The sequence below is a fragment of the Ctenopharyngodon idella genome, chromosome 20, assembly GCF_019924925.1.
Source record: "Ctenopharyngodon idella isolate HZGC_01 chromosome 20, HZGC01, whole genome shotgun sequence".
NCBI classification, from domain to species: Eukaryota; Metazoa; Chordata; class Actinopteri; order Cypriniformes; family Xenocyprididae; genus Ctenopharyngodon; species Ctenopharyngodon idella.
The window spans coordinates 1,551,174-1,571,250 of record NC_067239.1 but is presented as its reverse complement, the minus strand read 5'-3'; the positions used below and the strand labels follow the sequence as shown (position 1 = coordinate 1,571,250).

Sequence of the window (20,077 nt, the reverse complement as noted above, 5' to 3'; positions counted from 1 at the left end):
GGGTGTGTTTTATGTAAATTACTAACCTCGGGCACGCGGTCGCTCATTTAGAATACTCCGAATTCATCAACATTAGAACAAGGTTAAAGGCCCGTTCACACCAAGAAGGAAAACTATAAAGTTAACTATAACGATAGCTATATTTGCATCCACAGCAACAAACGATAATGGTCTGTTTATTCTAATCTCACGCACTGCGATTTTAAAGTGTGTTTTTGCTGTTCTTGTTGCATTTACACAGCTTTATCCAGCAGATGTCCTCAGCATGCTATGTTTCAGGTGAATAGCTAGTGTAATCAATCTAATCTAACAGTGAATTTAGCTGACAAAGTCAATATAGCAGAATAAAAACAACGCCTCGTCTTTTTCACTGCAACTTCAAAAGGAAGTAAGACAACTAGCACTGCATACCTGAGGTAATTTTATGTTACACTGTTTGCTAGCCTCGCGTAATGATCTCATCATTAATAATTCTCAGCATTTATCCTGAGGGTATTACCAATTGTTTTCCAAATATATCCATTTTTTTAAAGTATCCTTGAAAAGGGGTTTTGACTTGTCAAACAGTGGTGGCTTTTTCTGGACCTCGGCAATGAACTTCTCCGCAAAGTTGTCTGCCATCTTAAATGCGCGAGCCTTTAAATTAGAATGGATTCTGATTGGCTGTCAGTGTTTTATCGTTCAACAGCTCAAAGAAAAAAATCATTCTGAAAGTGATTCCAATTATATAGTTTCTCTATCATTATATCTGTGGTGTGGAGTTTTCGTGAGAAGTTCAAATGTGCGTATAAATACGAATAGTGTATGCAGTTTTTAGTGAATGAGACCCAATGTAAGCAATGACCTGAGATTCATGTACATTTATCCTTTTTAAATGGTCCAGTTATGGTTGACAATATCTAACATGAGTCGGGGTGACACCACAAAAAAAAAACTGCAGAAGTCAGAAAGGCAAAAACGGTAATGACTGGTTTAGTGTTTAGTGTGTGGTAGCAGATATTGGAAAGCAACATCTCACTATTCAGGAGACATTCAATGGCATGTAAGGTCAATACATAGGACATTATACTGTGTTAAGATCACATACATTCTGTTTGTGTTCATGCAAAGCATCACGTGTGTGTGTCTAAAACCTCTTTCCATTTAATTATCACTGCTTCTTTTTATAGTAATTGCTTCAATTGGTTGGTTTATCAATTCCCAATTCACTTTTCACCAAAAATGCTTCTTTGGTCATGTCTTTTCTTAGCGCTGCTGCTGACCTCTAGAAGCAGGCGCATGTTTCCATGTACAGTATCTACCCTTAATGCACATTAACAATGTGACTGTTGATTTATCTCAGCTGATGTTGGAGTGTTTCACCTTCAGACCCGCTACCACCCTATCCTGAAGTCTCCGCTCTTCTTGGTTTTGCCATCACTTCTTGCCATCTCGATTAAAACGAAAACAACTGTGACTGTAACTTCAAGAAAGAGTCCACATTCCATCACAGGCTACAGAAATGTGGCAGAGCAGGTGAATTTCTCCACTTCTCTGTTAAAGAGGTAACTTTCACACACCTGAGTTTACCTCCAAAGCCAGCCCTCATGTTCACGTCACCCAAAAAGCAGAACCAGTTTTACAATAAATAGGTCCATGACACGATATCTCCATACATTCACAGCCATGAAGTCCCGTTTTGAGGTTTGTGTGCTGGCCGTGATGATGCTGAGCTTGGGATTGTGGGTCCGTTGCGACATTCCCAGCTCCCTGTGTGGAGCATACATGGAAGGAGACGTTAATGTCGCAATTTTGAGCTCGATTCACTCAAAAGTAATCAACCTTCACAAGCGAACTAGACCTCAGCCATTCGTCTGTACTGAGTGAGTATCCACAAGGCTTTGTCATATTTTTAAATGCTGCTGACACCAAAAAACTGGATCATTTGGATACTTACTAATACTAAGGTGACCAGATTTTTGAAATGGAAAGTATTGACAAGTACAGTGGTCAAAATATCATTGAAATCTTACTTGTTAACATATGAGAATTAAAAAACAGGGACAATGCATTTTTGTTTTTAAATTGTTGTGGGATCCATGTACTATTATTATTATAATTAATAATAAATAATCTCACAGCTGGTCACCTAAGTAATTAATACTAAGAAGTGTCTTTCTCTTTTTGCCAGTTTTGATCTGGTCACATTTCTACAATCGATGGGTGCCATCTTTGCAATTGAAGAAATCAATAACTCCATGCTTCTTCCGGGGATTAAGCTGGGATATGAAATCTGTGATCCCTGTGCATCTCCCACCAAAGCACTGCACTGTGTGGAACATTTACTGGCGATTAACGGATCTCTGCCGGCCCTTTCAGACTACTCAGACTTTCGTCCGCCAGTGAAAGCTCTTCTGGGAGAAAGATACTCAGAGTTATCTATCGCTATTGCCAAGCTCCTCAGCCTCTACCTGTGTCCTCAGGTAATTTCTTAACTCTGTACCTCATTAAAGCCAGAGTTTACATGAATAATTCACCAAATAATGTCAGTTCTGTTATCTTTTACTTGCACTCATGTTCCAAATCTATTTATTTCTTCTGTGGAGAATCTTCATGCTGCTTTTTTCCAAACAACAACAGTTCATAGCCTATCAAACTCCAAGAAGAACAAAGAGTGCCCTGAAAGGACAATTAAAGCATCATAAACTATCAAAACTGTAGTCCTAATGACTCACACGCTATATTCCATGTATTCTGAAGTTATGCTTTGGCAAATTTTTGCTTGATGGTTCCATAAAGAACCTTTAACATCAATAAAACCTTTCCATTCCACAAAATTTCATTTTTTTTTTTAAATGAGAAGATTCTTCATACAAAGCAAAAATGGTTTCACTAAAAGGTTTCTCTGGGAAACAAAAAATGGCTCTTCTATGGCATCACTGCAACAATCCCCTTGTGTAGATTCAAAACTGGAAAGATTACCACTGATAAACTCTTGTTGTTAACAGATGTTGGTCTGTCTGTCACACAAAGCTAGCATGGCTTTAGAAAACGTGTAATATAGCACAGAAACCGTATTTGGAGCTTGACAAGCTGAACAAAGTCTCCTTCTGATGACAGTATTGTTAGTTTTGGGTGAGCTGTTGCTTTAAGACCAGTAAAACTTTCTGTAACTCTAGACAGTAAACCTGTCATGCTTTCATTATAACTGATTAAAGGTGCAGACACATCAGTAAAAACAGGTCTATTGTCAATAGCATAGCGATGTATGAGCACAGCTCACAATGAAGACACTTTTTAAACCAAGCAGCTTTCTGTTGGTCTTGAATTTCCCTTACAAAAAAGAACTGCAGTATATTGAAGTACAACTGCAGTAAAACTGCAGTAAAAAGTAGTATAACTGCAGTATAATTAAGCACAACCATAGATTTACAGTATAATGAAGTATAATCACAGTACAACTGCAGTACATGGAAGTACAACAGCAGTATACTGCGATATTGTGGTTTTTCCATGTCCAAAAAACTGCATTTTTCTGTATGTAAAAACTGCAGTAATCTTTTGTAAGGGACACAACATGATGAGACAAAAAAAAAATCAATCTAAAAACATAGTCAATCAGAAGAGAGTGTGGGCGGAGTCTCTCTGAAAGTGCACTGCACTCACATTCAAATCAATCCAAAATCACAGCCAGAAGTGATCAGAAGAGCGTGTGGGGAAAGACTCTCTGCAAGCACACTGAACTCGCAACCAAATGGATCAATTCACAATCAAATTCATAAATATTACACCATTTTAACATTATTAAAAATACATACTGAGTGACTGAAACAATCATAAAATACTTGTTTGCTTACAGTTCCAGCGTTCTTGTTTACATTTATTTATTTTCAAGGTCTGAGGTGAAATATGTTGTTTCAGTATTGCTATAAAAGGCAAACAAAATAATATCCAAACTCACAATAAATTTTTTAACATTAAATAAAGCACATAATCAGCACCTGAGATTATCATTGTCATAATGTACGTTGTTTCAGTCACGACATTGCAGGGATAAAAAAAAACTTGTAGCTTTTTAAAACAAACTCTGATTAACATGGAATAGACGCCTTTTATCATGTCGCGGCATCACATCTGTTTAGGACACAGTGTTAAGGCACAATCTTTATCTGTCAACAGGTCAGCACCCAATCCTCTGCGCCAGTCCTGAGCGACAAACTGCGGTATCCGTCCTTCATGCGCGTGATTCCGAGTGACGTCTACCAAGCTCAGGCGCTGGTCAAGCTCATATCTCATTTCTCATGGAACTGGGTTGGTGTCGTGTATGGAGATGATGACTACGGTAGAGCGGCCTACCAAAGCTTCATGCAAGAGTCTGCAGGAAAAATATGTGCTGACTTTGAGAAAGTGGTACCACACTACTTGGACCACGTCGATATCGAAAAGTACATCAAAGATGCTGCCAAGACCATAAGAGAGTCTTCTGCCAAGGTGGTGCTGCTCATTCTGAAGCCGCAGCTGGTGGAGAAGCTTTTCAAGGAGATGATCCAGACCAACACAAGCAGAGTCTGGATTGCGAGCGACGCCTGGTCCATATACCGGCCCTTAACAAAGATGAATGACATAAACAAAGTTGGTAAAATATTTGGCTTTTCCTTTACCATGGCAAATATACCAGGGTTTGAAGACTACTTGAGAAACCTCAGGCCAACGCCAGGAGCAATAAATGACTACATAGAAGAGTACAAGCAGCTGAGACTGAACTGCTCGCTGTGGCCCTCGAACTGCACCGTAGATGACATTCTGTACGCAGTGGACCAGAGAGAGGCCTACGGAGAGAGGGTGGCCATATATGCTATAGCGCATGGGCTCAGGACACTCCTGAAATGCGACGAGACCGCCTGCTCCGGAGAGACCAACTTCCCACCCTGGAAGGTGAGATTTTTCTAGACAACATCTCTATACATGAGAACACATTACCGTGAGGTTCAGCTTGTTAACGTGACATTTCTTGGTTAATGGTTATTGTTAACTGATGTTCATTCGCAATACATTAACTGATGCTTTTTGTTAAAACTGTTGCCAAAATCATGGTAAAAAAATGCATTAGTATATGTAGAAATCAGTGTTAACCTAGATCAGGGTTTCCCAAGTAGGGGTTCATGAGTGGATGAAAAAACGTACATGTACATCATATGTAAAATTAAAATAAATAAATGAGGCTGCATGATAATCCGCTGTATTCAGCGTCTCAAAACCTGTTCTCAGCCAATTGACCTGGAGCCTGTCGTGAATAGGCCACGTGTTCTCCAGTGTTTTTGTAACAAGCATTTAACAAGCATGAACAACAGTGTAATAAATTGTTTAATCTCAAGAACACTTACTCTTTTTTGCAGCTAGTGGAAAGTATGCGCAGTGTGAATTTCACGCTCGATGGCACTAGATATTTCTTTGATGAACACGGTGACTTTGTGGATGGTTATGACCTCATTTTATGGAAGGAAAATGGTGATGAACGAATTATTGAAATTGTGGGAAAATTCCTATTGAAAAAAGGAGACGTGGAGATCTTCAGTGAATACGAGTCGATAAATAACAGCGTGAGTTGTGCTGTCTCTACTCTAGCTATTTTATCCACCACCACAACAAGAAAACAACTGACAATCATTGAGATGTGTCTTTTTTCCCCTCCAGCTGCCCTTGTCCAGGTGCTCAAAGTCTTGCATACATGGTTATGCGAAGAACCAGTCAAAGATCTCCTGCTGCTACAACTGTGTTGAATGTCCTGAAGGAAAATATACTGATGGATATGGTAAATCAGAATTCATTCACAGAATTCACTAGAAAATTTTGGATACAGAGTATCTGACCATAAATAGCAGAACACAGCAACACTGGAACTGTCTTCAGATTTTATTATTATTATTATTATTATTGACATTATTGAGCATAGTTAAGCCAAACCCATCAATCAAAATTCAGTTGTGACAAAATGTGTAGTTTTTCACTGCAGTATGTCACACCCAGAGGTATTTCTTGTCAAGCCAGTTATTTTAACTCCTTCCCCACCAGTGACAGAATTTTCCAGAAATCCGTGTTTTCACTGTTATACAGTAGGGGGCGCTATTACACACCTTCTGAAAGAGTACAGAATCTCCAGATCAAAACATATGTGAAGAAGAAGCAGAAACAAATGATCAAAGCATTGCTGTTACACATGTAAAATAATAAAGTGATCATCAAACATTCAACAGCATATAAATCAAAACAGCCTAACATTACTGAATGAAATGTTGAACATCATTTTGTCAGCTATATGTTCAAGTAAAATTAGGCATCAAAATAGTTGTTAATATACAGTAGATGGATATCTGTTGAGTACTTTTGAAAACTGGAACAGAAAAAGAGTGTTTGTAAAAAAAAAAAAATAAAAAAAAATCCAACATGAAGTGTTGACAGCACATTATCCCACTACTTACCAGATCGATTAATAGATGAACATTAAGGGTGTGTTCACACTTGTAGTTCGTTTCACTTGGTTCGTTTGGTCCTGACCAAAAAAAAAAACGAAATAAAAAAACATTTAGTCCTGATCCACTTATCGCTCACCAAACCAAAAGTTACCGAACCTAAAGGCACAAGGACACATTCACAATCTGATTGGTTGGCATTTATGACATATTGCCTATTTTGAGACAGAACTTACCGAACATTCAGAACAATGCTGTGTGCTGAGATAAATGTGCTCGTTGTATTTGTGTAGCTACATATGATGGTACTTTGACCAGCTGAGAACTCATGAAGAGATTATAAAATGTGTAAAGGTTAAAACAGAGGCAGGAATCCCTCCGTCACACACAAAAGATATGCTGCGAGGAGATACGGTTCTGACGCCTGTACTGAACTCTGATGGCAATATCACAACCATGACGAGAAAAAATGATATGCGTGAGCATTCTGTCCTTTTTTGGGTCTCTTCTTCCTGTTTTTCATAAAATTTCATTTTAATCAAACAAAACATGCCAAGTGTGAACACACCCTAAATATCACACTGTAGATGATTTTATTAAAGGAGAAGAAAGAAATTTTGGAAGGATGAGACACGTGAAACTAGTACAGCACCTCACCTGACCAACACAACCATCCATTAAACAGTTTAGAATCATTAGTTACAGATAAGACACCATTGGCAAATCACAATCAGAGAGATGGGTAACAAGCCCTGATATTAGCTGCTTCCAATATACCAACAATAAAGAAAAAAAAAAGCTTGTTAGGGTTGATAGCGATATATATTGTGCTTTCCAAATTCAAATTTGATGACTCTATACATGCAATTTCTTTTTCAGATCTCCCCGAATGCCTAAAATGTCCAGAAGGAAAGTGGTCTCTTAATGGATCAAGTAAATGCGAGGAATTCCTGGAGATATATCTGGCTTGGACTAACAGTTATCCCATAGCTCTGTTAGTGGCTACAGCAATAGGCTTGGTTCTAGTGTTCACCTCATTCATCATTTTCAGTGTGCACAGAAACACCACAGTCATCAAAAAGGCTGACAATAAAATGTCTTGTTTCATGTTACTGGGGCTGACGGTCAGCTTTGTCAGTGTAATCATGTTCATCGGCAGGCCAACTGAGCATCATTGCAGGGCACAGCAGGCCTTGTATGGTCTCGGTTTCACCCTGTGCGTTTCTTGCATCCTGGTTAAAGCCTACCGTACTTTCCTGGCTTTCATGGCCTTTGATCCAGACAAGCAGCATCAGCTTAAAAAGCTCTACAAGCCTGTTATCAATTTGGTCCTGCTTACGGGTGCTCAAGGACTCATCCTGTTGTTATGGATGACTCTGGGAAAGTCTCCTGAACCAGTTAAGAAGTGGCCTGGAACTGGCCTAGAAAAATATGTTGTCTGCGACGAGGGCTCTATTATAGGTTTTGGGGTGATGCATGGTTACATAGCTCTATTGGCCTTCATTTGTTTCTTTCTTGCATTCAAGGGTAGAAAAGTCCCACATGATTTCAACGAAACTGGCGTCATCATATTCAGCATGTTGATTCATCTGTTTGTATGGCTTTGCTTTATACCTATTTATATTGAAAGAAACAAGACCGAACAACGGCACATTGTTCAGGCTTCAGCCATCCTGGTCTCCAACTATGGCATAATATTTTGTCATTTTGTCCCAAAGTGCTACATAGTCCTGTGGGAACTGTCCGAGAACTCAAGGGCATTGATCATGGTGAGGTTAGCTGGAGGCATTAAAGATGACGCAGCCTCTGACATTAACATATTTCATGAAGCGGGCCGAAATACTCCAAACTCAGGCATCAACTCCCCTGGTGTAGGACCATCGGTGATAGAGATCAGTGTGATTTCTAAAGATGTTTCCAGTACTATAAAGACTGAGGATTTTTTTAATACGGATAGAGGCAGCATAGATCCCACAGTGTCCCGCCATGTCAAGGCGAGGCAAAGACACACTACGAAATAAAAACTGAAGTGCTGTCTTGCATTCTTCCAGCAATTACTGCAACAAATAAGTGCTTCCTTTGCCAGAAAAGTTAACCTTTTTTTTTTTACATAAACTGGATTTTCATCTTACATACATTGTAAATATCTCAATACTGTTTGTAACCTCTTAGCAACTCATGATGAAAGTTGCTAAAAGGGTGAGTTGATGATTTTTGCTGTAGGTTTTTTTATATTTATTCTTAACTTAAACAGGGAGTCTGCATTTACATATTAATGTACTAAATGTAATGGTGAAGTGAGTAATCCTAAAAATAACGAACCAAACTGTTGCTACCTCTGGCCCATGACACAGAAATTACACACCTCTTTCTGTACTGTTCCTTTGCATATTGTAAAAACTGTACATTTAATAAACAATAAAAACTGATTTGAGCTTTGAACTTTAATGTTATTATCAGTGTCTGTCACTGTTTGTGATTCCTGTGGATCATTTTGCCCTGTTTAAATCCTTTGCCAGCAGATTGCAGACATCAGGGAGGATTTCAGTCAGAAGTAAACATCTATAAATACTCCGACCTCAAGCCACACTGAACTTAATTCAACATGTGCTGCTGATTGTTGTTAAATTTCACAGAAACTAAATTTAAACAGTCACTTAAACAGTTTTTTTTAATGAAAACTGTTACCACTGTAGAAAAAAACTGAAGTCACTTAAGATTTTTACTACATATTTTGATTGTAACACATATACTGTACAATGTTAATTCAATCAGAATTAACCAGGGGTAAAAAGAAAAGCAGACATGGTAACCAGCAGGGTATCTGATTAGTGAGATGAGCTTATGGTCTTAAGCATGCGCTTTATTCCTGTAGCGTGACCATGTGTGTGTGTGGGAAGGACTGGAAGCTTCAATCCTGTTCTTCAGTCTTGAGCTCTCTATGGCATACAAAACACCAAATGGTCAGCGGTGATAAGTAGAAAAATTGTGGACAGGGACATTGAAGGACAACGGGAGAAAACTGGTATGGTGCGTAAACAAGAACCAAGTTGAGGTTTTCTGTAAAACTGATCAAAAGAAAAGGAAAAGGATTCTCCCATCAATATGGGGTGCTCCCCCTCTAAAGGTCAACTATTCAGCAAAAAAGCTTTGCTGTCTGGATCACCAGAAAGCGAGAAAGAGATAAACACTGCTTCAGAAGGACTAGCCGCAACAGAGATACAAGAAAATGCAAAAAACATTGAAGGTAAGAGATCCTCAGTAGATGATGTACATTGCGATGCCACTGTGGCAGGCAAAGAAGATGCTACTGAGAAGATGCTAGACGTGGTCCATTCTCAGGATGGACAAGGTGCACAACCGGGCCTCTTAGAAAACCAAAAAGAAGGAACAGAAGAAAAACGGACAAAAGATAAGCAAGGAAAGCGGAGAAAGCAGAGGAAACAGAGACTGAGAAAAAATTCCTGTTTGCAGTCAAAGGCAGAGTTCATACTGAAAGCCCACCAGGCAGCCTATGCGTACCTGAACCCCAGCATATCCAAATATGAGTCTCTTTTAGGGCTCTTGAGCCAGGCTGCTCAGACCCAGCTCTCTGTACAGACCACAGTAGCTACAGTAGTCTTGCACTATGAAGAGATCAACCAGGCTTTGGAGGAAATAGCCGCTGAAGGCGAGCAGCTGCTGAGGGAACATGGACACAACATGAAGTGGCCCGCTTTACTTAAAGACTATCCACCTACAACCAAGCCAAGCAATGACCTGAACCAGCTTCCTTCTGAACTGCTGCAGCAAATGCTTCTTCACTCCACAGTTAAAATGATCTCAGTGGGAGACTCTGTGAAATGCCTGGGTGACTCAGCCTTAAAGGAGCTAGCTGACTACTTTGGATCCCTGTCTCAGGTCTTAGGAGAGAAGCTGCTGGCTAAGCATGCGGCCGAGGAGCGCCTGAAGCAGGTTTTGTCTCGTGTGGAAGCTGCTGCCCTCAGGAAACCAGGTCCAGAGGATTCTGCACTGCACAGTGAGGACAGCGGCATAGGTGCGGACAATGAGTGTCAGAATGGCTCGGAGCGCTTCCGTCGAAATAGAGGGAGCTTAGGATCAGGAGCAAACACTGGAATAACATCTGTCTTTACCACCACTTGCTCTCCAGATCAGCAGCTTCTTAACGCCAATGAGGAAGGTATAGACAATGATGATGATGATGACAATGATGATGACGATGATGAGGATGCAGAACTTGAGGATGACATCAGTGGTAAAGATGAGCTGGGGAGGCTGACCAACAAGACAAGGAGAACAATGTGTGGTTCTTCTGAAGCAAACTCCAGCTTTCCCCCAGATCAGGGTGGTCTTCAAAACCAAGATCAAGTCAAGACCAGTAACTTGAAAAGGAAAATCAGACGACCAAAAACAGCAGACAACACCTTTCAGCTGAAACTAAAACACCGCCACTTAAGACGACCAAAGCGCTCGCAATCTGCCGAGTGTTTGTGTAGCAAAGCGGAAGAATCAGATCCAAATGAGGAACAAGGAAACCCAAGGAACATGAAAACACCTCACTGGACGAGAAAAAATCATTTTCCAGATGATCTTGTTCACGGAGGCCGTGTACATACAAAGATTAGAAAAGGTTCATCAGGAGGACAGTGCTCAGCAAGGTACTATGGCCTCCAGTATGGCAGCAAAGGGCCTTTTAGGGCAGTACCACCAAGCTCTCCACCAAAGTTTACTCCAGAACCACCTGGGCGAAATGCTGTCAAGAGGCTCATTAATACTTTTAGCCAAGGGGTGGAGGATAATTCAAGACAAAGTCCTTTAGACCAAAGACCAGTAAGAGTTAGGGGCAACAAGAAATGCACTCTCCCATTGCTGGAGAACAGCAGAGGAACACTTACCACCAGTAGGAATAGCAACAGTAGCATCCATTCGCATGAGCCCAAACTGGCTGACAAACCTGAAAATCTGGATATAGACAGCCTCCCACCTCCACCCCCAGAAATGCTCATGGACAACACATTTGAAAGCGGCGTAGGGTTGCCCGCTGAGGAGGGGGCTCATGATTTACAGTGCAGAGGGCAACGACTCCGCACTTTAACGCAAAGAGAAACTGTTTACTCCAGCAGGGCAAACATGCAGAGAGGCACCATGAGCTTCTCAACGACTCAGTCTGCTGAGTCAGGTTTGCAAGGTTCCGTGCCTCATCAAGGATGCAAGAACCACAATGAGGGCGAGACTGCAACTATGCACTCAAAAGGTTTTCCACCAACGACTCCACCTGTCTCGAGGACACGGCTTCCACCCTCCTGTCCCACTCTGCACCACCCAGTGCCAAGTCCTCCATTCACAACCTGCCCTCCTAGTGGGAGGTGGACTCCATCCACAACATCAACCACCTCTAGTATTTCTGGGTCACAATCATATTTTGAAGCTCGGGCCGTGTTCTGTCAGGAGAACCAATCACTCCCTCAAACATGGACACCTTCATGTACATCTACATTGCCTCGGCCATGGGGAGAACCTGCCAGAGGGAGACCTCGCATTCAAACCTCTTTTATGGGACGCAGTCCGTCAGGTCATAGGTCATCCCACAGTGAGCAGCAACAGTTATTACCTAATGGCAAACCACAACAGGGTCTTGGCAGTGACGTCACACCTTTGACCAGTGAGGGGTGAGTATATTCAAGTGTCATTCCTTGTGAAACAATATATAGCAAATCTATGACACAATAAAGGTCTGAATAGTTCAAGGGTTTAGTGCAATGGGTAACCTACAAAAAGACAAAACAGGTGCACCCGATGCAAAACAGGTAGAATATGACTGACCTGATCTGTCTTCATCAACATAATTGTGGTTTTGTTTAGTGTAGCTATAGTTAGTATTATGGCTATTTTCCACTGCGTGGTATGACTCAGCACGGCACAGCTCGCTTTACTTTCAGTTTGCTTTTCCACTGTAGTTTTGTACCGCTTCAAAGTGGGTGGGATTATAGTTAGTTAGTTAACCACTTTATTAATCCCACAAGGGGTAATTATATTAGACTGATCGTTATAGTTGCGCCGCCTCTGCTGCCGTGGATCCGCTCCTCTGCTACCAACGAGAGGAACGTCTGCACCTCATCTGCTGACCACGATACAGCCATTTCTTTTTTCAAGTTGCGTGCGATGGTCATTTAAAGCAAGTCATTTTTAAAAAGTTGTGCAAACAAATAATACTGCGTTGACTGTTACTTACTATTTTAGGGTACGTTTACACGACAACAATGTTCTAAAAATGGAAAAGTTTTTCTTTGTACAGATTATCAAAACTATCCCCCACGGATCCGCAAAAATGACTAAAAACACTGTATTATGCATGCCAGACAAGTAGTTGGCGATGTCACTTTGTAAAGGAAGACTGCGCCTGCGCATACGCATTCTTTTTACAGAACACTTGCGGCACACGTGCATGCCTATCCACCTTATTTTTACAGTTTACTGCACTTTGATATTCTTCTTCTTGTTTCCCTATAGCGACTAATAAATCGGAAGTCTCACACATTCATAGAAAACACCTTACTTCCGCGTTGAAAAATAAGGTGGATAGACTAAAGACATCATACGCCGTCACTGTTTTCACAGATTTGCATTTTTGCAGTTTACATTGTTTTCAAAAACGTGCACTTTAAAACCTGTTTTCAAAAGCTTGCATTTTCAGGCCACCAAGACGGCGTTGTCGTGTACATGAATAGCCAAAATGCATAAAAAGTTTTCTGTTTTTAGTTGAAAATGGTGTAGTGTAAACAGCCCCTAAATCTAGCAGGTTTGCTGTCTCGTGTTTCAAATCCAATGACGCTGATAGTGACAATTCTCTCTGACCAATCAGTGATCAGTATCGGTACGGCTCACTTGGAACCTCAACCCAGGTGGTACTATTTAATTGAACTATATCGAGACCATGCAGTGGAAAAGCACCATTAAGTTTGTTAAAATTACTAGTTTGGTACCAAGTCAGTACTGAAATTTTTAAAAAAAAAGTGTCGATACCAGCATTTCCCCCTAGCTTTTTGAGCGCTGTTGAGGGGATTCTGACTAACTTAAAACACCTCTGATTGGCCATTGTGTTCACGCCCTCAACAGACATGTTGTTCAGTGAGTATTTACACAGATACACACAGGAGCATTTGAAAGCAGGCATCTATCAGAACTGGTTGATGAACTGGTTTGCCCCAGAAAGAGAAAACATTGCTTGTAATTGTAAAAATTCCTTCTGTTTTGCCATACAGCTGATTTTATCACCTCATTACTGCCTGCAATGTCAAGAATTTGCTGTAACCATGTACCATATGTAAACAACTTGTGCCATCAAAAGTTTATAAGAAATGAATGTGTTTGCCACACTGCAGCTGTGTAAACCCACATTAGTGTACCTAAAGTGCTTCAGAAACAATTTACATTTATAGAACAAAATGTGTCATGGAATCAACTCAACATAGAAGTTCATTGTTCTGTGGTTTTTGTGTGATTTGCAGTGATTTCTGGTTTTCTGTGAACATAAAATAGTCATTCATGCCAATTTACCATGTTTTCTGGTAACTGTAAACAGCCCACAGTTACTGTAGTTACACAACTGTACTTCTTGGTAGATACTCCAACTATTAGTGTTCATACATTAATCAGTTTGTACAACTGAACATTGGTGTCTTTTAGCATTTTACAGCACCAGAGGCTCTTATGGCTTAAAACTTCCGACTGATACTGTCACATTGAATTGAATGCAATAATTGGCATTTGTATTCATATTCATGGACAATGACCTGTCATGAAAGTATGATGACTTTTGTAGAATTGATCATTTCTTTGCCTGACACCCTCAATATTTCAAAGGTCTCTGAGCAATAAAAAAAGAATGATCTTGCATAAACTATTTAACTTTAATATTTAATATACTTCATTTAAATGTGATGTCAGTCAAGGGGAAAAGCCTGCAGAAAACCAGAGGAACTGTAAAATCTGTTATGATTGCACATTCTTCATAATTGAGGTCATGACGACAGTTCTGCTTTCTGGGGATTAACGTGAACTACAAACAAACAAGAAAAAAAAAAAAAAAAAACAGACCGACACTGAGATATCAAGAAAAAGAATGTAGATGGGGAAGTTCATAAAGAAAGTGAAAAGCACTTCTCACATATTTATCTCACAGAGTCTTACATGACTGAAAGGGTTGAAACAGGGGGTTTTGAGTCTGGAGGGCTGGAAAACCCTGTTCATGTTAATCTCATCAGCAGTGTTAATCTGAGAGAGGATCAGCATAATCCCTGTAGATGAGCATCTGTGCACCTGTATGAGCCCTGAGCTGTGAGATCACCTGTCCTGATGGCCTACATTCACAACAGATAACCATCTAACTAAACACTTACAGAAAAAACAGCTTGTCACTGGGAAAGAACCCTTAAAGGGACATCTTATTACCTTATTCACCCCTAAAAGTTCATAATAGTACCTTAAAAGTAAACTTCTAACCCGAAGTTTGCCAGTTCAAGTCTCAGTACCGGCAGGAAATGTAGGTGCATGGGGGGAGTGAATGAACAGCACTCTTTTCCACTCTCATTACTCACAATTGAAGTGCCCTTGAGCAAGGCACCTAACCTCCAATAGCGCTGCTGCAAAAAACACATCACAAAGTTGTCCTTTTAAGGGTTCTGCCTCAGTGACAAGCTCTTGTACCCTTAAAGGTTAAATTTTTGCACATCTTGAAATTTCATAGCTGTTTAAAAGATTTGTAAACTTTCAGAAAAGGCTTTGACATTGTTTCTAACAGAGCTTGGTTTGTGACTCCTTTCTTGAGGTTTCCTATATGTTTCTTTGTGTTTTCTCCCAGGACACTGAGAGTGGACGGCAGCGGTTCAGAGCTGTTCCCTGAGGGCCGGTTAGTGGGCGAGGAGATTACAGATGAGCTGGATTAAGGCCTTTTCTCTCTCCTGAGATCTTGGATATACCGGGAAACATTTTCACCTAAACCACAATGCTTAGAAGAGCTTAGAAGTCTGAAAATAACACCCGTCTGTGTTACTCTGTCAATCTGTTATTTAAGTTTGTGTTTACTTCTCTTTTTGTAGCATGATCTTTCTATTGGTTTTGATACGTAACAAAAAGGAAAGGCATTTCAGATTTCTTATTATATCCTGTAATCAATTCACCAGAAATCAGGCTCCTATCATACTCCCATCTTTATTTATCAGGAGCTTGTTATTGTGACTTACTACCTGTTAGAAATATTTAATCTTGAATATTTCACAGTGTGTCTCATACATAACCTGAATTTGCGGTACGTTGTGGTCATAGTCTATTTGAGCCCTTCAGATTTCTGCATGAACTTCATTTCAAATGTGATCTGATCCTAAAAATAAAGACTGTTTTAAACACAACCCCTTTTGCAGTGTCTCAGTAACGCAGCTGTATTAATAATCCAGAGTCGTGTAAATCATAGGCTGACAGGAGTCACTCGAGTTTGATCATGAAATAAAGAGTCAGTTTACTATAGCTGTTGGTAAGAGATTTCAGAGGACTTATTGAAGTTGAACATGAAAATTCATTATTTATATGTTGTTTTAAAGGGTAATGAAACCCCCCTGTTTTAGTCTGGTCGTTCACACCTCTGAACTGGAAAAACTCTGTAAAAATGGGTGTGTAAAGCTCTGGAAAAGTGGGAGTGTAGAGGGGGGGAAGAGAACAACCAATGAAACACAGACCTATACAACACACTCATTATACAGAATATTGAATTTTAATTTATGAGCACAGAAAAAAATTACAACAAACTCACAAGCATAAGGGAGAAATGCAAAAGAATATTTAAAAGGCTAATAATACTTGATTACGTTTACGAGCACTACAGTCTCATGATAAATGACATGTAGTTTAACACAACAGAATAAAGACAGTTTAATTTTTGTCCATTCTCTAAGTCTTGTGTCCATCGGAATAATCATGTCATCGCGTTCAGAAACATCACTGTGTCCAGTTTGCACATATAATTCATTTGAAGAAGACTTGATGAATGTGTGCATACACCGTGCTAGTTCATATTTGGTGAAGGAGAATGTGTGAAATACGTCTATAAAAACTTTAAACACATGCTTTATTCTGTATAATCTTTAATCCACGTGGCTAGTGTTGTTAAACTCATTGCGGAGCTCCACGCTGAAACCGATCATATGTGCGCTCCGTGTGTATGAATAACAATTGTATTTTTCATGTGTTCGTATTCAAACTCCAGTTCTGACCGCATCGCAGGCAAAATACAACACTCATGCTTGCTCTGCTGAGAGAAACATAGACACGACTCGCGTGTCCGAATGCAGAGGTGAATGAACAGCACTTTAGTGACATTTGAATTCTCCGCTGTAATGCGATCTCATGCGAACATATTTTCCATTTGTGCTGGTGAACAACAGCAAAAAAACCACATGCACCCATTCTGCTCTGGTCGCGTCGCAGGAAAACGCATTTTTGTGTTGTATCACTGAGGAAACGAGCACCTACTACGACCCATGTCTCTGAATGACAACAGAGACAGAGGCGAGAGAAGTGATACTTCCTCATGCATAATAATGCAATTATAATCTTATGCATACTGCAGCGCAGTGATTAGATTGAATGAGCTTTTCGTCATGAATAAATGCAGAAACGGTTGACGTCAGCATGTTCGACCAGCCCATACTGGAGCCAATCAGCACTCTGGATCTTGCCGGTAGTACACGATGACGTCAGATTTTGTGACGTTGCTCCGGCTTTGCTTTTCAAACCGGAAAACACAGAAAAATGACTTAAAATAACAACTTATAAATATAATTAATGAGTACCTTTAGTGTTTGCAATGATGTGCAGCCTATAGATATCTGTTCACAGCTCAAAAAATGTGTTCTGGGGTTTCATGACCCTTTAAACCTGTATCTTGTTTGTTCTGTACAACACAAAAGGTTATTGAAAGAGGCCACAGCCACTAGGGAATACCATTTGCATGAAAGGGTGTACATGGTCTTAGGTAGGTGGTACATGTCAAAGTAACATCCACATTGATGGCAGGACCCAAGATTTCCCAGCAGAACATTGCCCAAAGCATCACACTGCCTCCCCACATGCAACAAATGAGCCTTGGCCACCCATGACCCTGTCGCCAGTTCACCACTGTTCCTTCCTTGGACCACTTTTGATAGATACTGACCACTGAAGACTGGGAACACCCCACAAGAGCTGCAGTTTTGGAGATGCTCTGACCCAGTCGTCGAGCCATCACAATTTGGCCCTTGTCAAACTCGCTCAAATCCTTAAGCTTGCCCATTTTTCCTGCTTCTAACACATCAACTTTGAGGACAAAATATTCACTTGCTGCCTAATATATCCACCCACTAACAGGTGCCGTGATGAAGAGATCATCAGTGTGATTCACTTCACCTATCAGTGCTCATAATGTTATGCCGGAATGGTGTATATGATCTGAAATAGTTTTAAATAGAGGGATCTGCCTATCCTGTACATCTTTCATGCAAACTATATAGCCACTATGGTACTTTATTAAGTCTGTTTGTTTGGTGCTGATCAGTACATTGTAAGAGGTAGTATGGAAGAGAAGTGCTCTGATGGACACTAGAAACTAAACAACGCCTCCTAATGGACAACAGTGAGAAACACGCTTCTTTTTAGAGAAGCAACCTGTTGCTGAATCCAAGAGTAGTCTCTATCTGTGAACGTTTCCATTCATCTCAATCAGCTTAAAGGCCTTGATATACTTTAAGTGAAGTATTGACGTTTTGTGTGTGTTTGTTGTGCTATCATAGAGGATAGCGTGCAGCATATATTCACATATTCATCTAAACATCGCTCCCGCAACATCAATATTCGCACACAGTTTACCGTTGCTCAGGTATTTCAAACTTACGGAGCCCCAGACATGACATGCAGGAAAAAAATAGTAGGCTAAATTGTGCACACGATTAACTATTTTGTTCCCTCGATTTATAAATTATGCATGATTTATAAATCGAGGGAACAAAATAGTTAATCGTGTGCACGTTTTAGTAAATCGAGGGAACGAATTAGTAAGTCGTGCGCATGATTTAATTTTTTTTCTTGCATGTCATGTGCGGGGCTCCGTACAAACTTATTTTTACCTGCACGAAAAACAAAGCAGTTCACCGCGAGTACCTATATTGGGGCTTGAACTGGCAGCGAAATGGAAGGGCATTATTTGAAGTCTACTTAACTCCTGAATCACCTCAGATGTAAAATGTTCATATTATACATGTTTTTCTTTTTCTTTCTTAAGTCCACTTATAAGCCCAAAACAGTGTTTTAATGAGCACACTTCCCTGTCACCAACCCACAGGCTTGTTCACACAGCTCAACTGTATTTACTTCATGGTAAAATATACAGCCAATGACATTTTCACCATCAACATCATCAGTGTTGTCACGATACCTGACTTAAACATCTAAATGCTGAACTGATACAACTGCAAAAACTCTGAACAGAAAAAGTAATTGACGGTGTGGTGACAAATCAGGTCCTCCTCATAATGGGGTCTCTGTTGGGAACCCACGCGATCCCATTGGCTAAAATTAGTTTTATTGGGAACTCTCTAAAACGTGATAATCATGATAAATGCTGTTTGTACTATGTTATAATGACCATTAATGTCTGTATAGAGAGTATGCATGTGACGTCACCGTCAGCCATTGTGACTGCGGTTACGCCCACTGAGTGGCAAAAGACTGAGTTGGAGCATTGGTTCTCAGCGTGAATGCTACGAAAAACACACAAAACACATCTAAAACGGGAAAGAGCTTTGCGACTGACTGTACAAATAGATTTGACAAGAAATCTGAAGTATATTTTTACAGACTGCCGAAAGCTACAGAAAAGAGAAGCAAATGGATTGCTGCAATTCACAGAAACGACTCCAGGCAGCGAAACGTGGGTTTGCAATTATCATCTTTTGAATGAATTTTGAGGTAAAATCACACCCTATATATTGCATTGTTATATATTGTATTGACAACTCCTTAATTAAATTTACCATCTTATATTCTGCATAATCGGATGTTTTTAAATAAACACTGACAAAAACTATAAAAGTGTTAGGGCTGGACGATATGATGACATAACACTGATATAAGTGATCACCCGGATTTAGACCTACCTATATTGTCTATAAAGCGTTCACAGGCAAAATTGTTTAATGTATTTCCCCGGCGTCTAAATCAGGCACATATAAATGTCAGGAAACACGATTCCTGGCTGCATGTCAATATCCATGGATCTTTGGTAAATTGTAAAGAACACTATATTGAGTCTAACCTTTAGTTTAAACTGATAATCGTTTGTTTTACTCACGTTTTCGCAGTTTCCCCTAGTAATGCAGCAAACTCTTTTGCCACTCATCCCGGCTGAGGGAGTGTATTCCGGCGGGAAAGTGACGTCAATGCATACCCTCTATGAGTTAGCTTATGTGCTAGCATAGCATACAGATACCCGATTAGCCTGATAGCTTATTTTGCTTATTATGCACTATATAGTAATCTATACACATTTTAAATTAATATCGATCAAAAGCACTTGGTATATTGAACTGATAGTTGATAAGAGA

At 40.1% G+C, this 20,077-nt stretch overlaps 2 protein-coding genes across 2 annotated transcripts; both read left to right on the top strand.

The window, feature by feature from the left end:
• Positions 1 to 528: 528 nt before the first annotated feature.
• LOC127502211 (G-protein coupled receptor family C group 6 member A) lies at positions 529 to 8,878 on the top strand. The gene is made up of 6 exons (XM_051874919.1): positions 529 to 1,862; positions 2,171 to 2,462; positions 4,159 to 4,914; positions 5,376 to 5,579; positions 5,674 to 5,791; positions 7,329 to 8,878. Exons 1-6 carry the CDS (start codon positions 1,636 to 1,638, stop codon positions 8,468 to 8,470), a joined length of 2,739 nt encoding a protein of 912 aa, XP_051730879.1. The 5' UTR covers positions 529 to 1,635; the 3' UTR covers positions 8,471 to 8,878.
• Positions 8,879 to 8,951: 73 nt separating this feature from the next.
• On the top strand, positions 8,952 to 12,337 carry pcare2 (photoreceptor cilium actin regulator 2). Its single transcript, XM_051874920.1, has one exon. It carries the CDS (start codon positions 9,555 to 9,557, stop codon positions 12,120 to 12,122), a length of 2,568 nt encoding a protein of 855 aa, XP_051730880.1. The 5' UTR covers positions 8,952 to 9,554; the 3' UTR covers positions 12,123 to 12,337.
• Positions 12,338 to 20,077: the final 7,740 nt, after the last annotated feature.

Bases quoted from the DNA above. Each gene is read 5' to 3' on its own strand.
- pcare2 (XM_051874920.1), top strand. From the start codon at position 9,555: ATGGGGTGCTCCCCCTCTAAAGGTCAACTATTCAGCAAAAAAGCTTTG.
- LOC127502211 (XM_051874919.1), top strand. From the start codon at position 1,636: ATGACACGATATCTCCATACATTCACAGCCATGAAGTCCCGTTTTGAG. The intron at 4,915-5,375 runs GTGAGATTTTTC...TCTTTTTTGCAG, and splicing joins CCAACTTCCCACCCTGGAAG to CTAGTGGAAAGTATGCGCAG. The intron at 5,580-5,673 runs GTGAGTTGTGCT...TTTCCCCTCCAG, and splicing joins ACGAGTCGATAAATAACAGC to CTGCCCTTGTCCAGGTGCTC.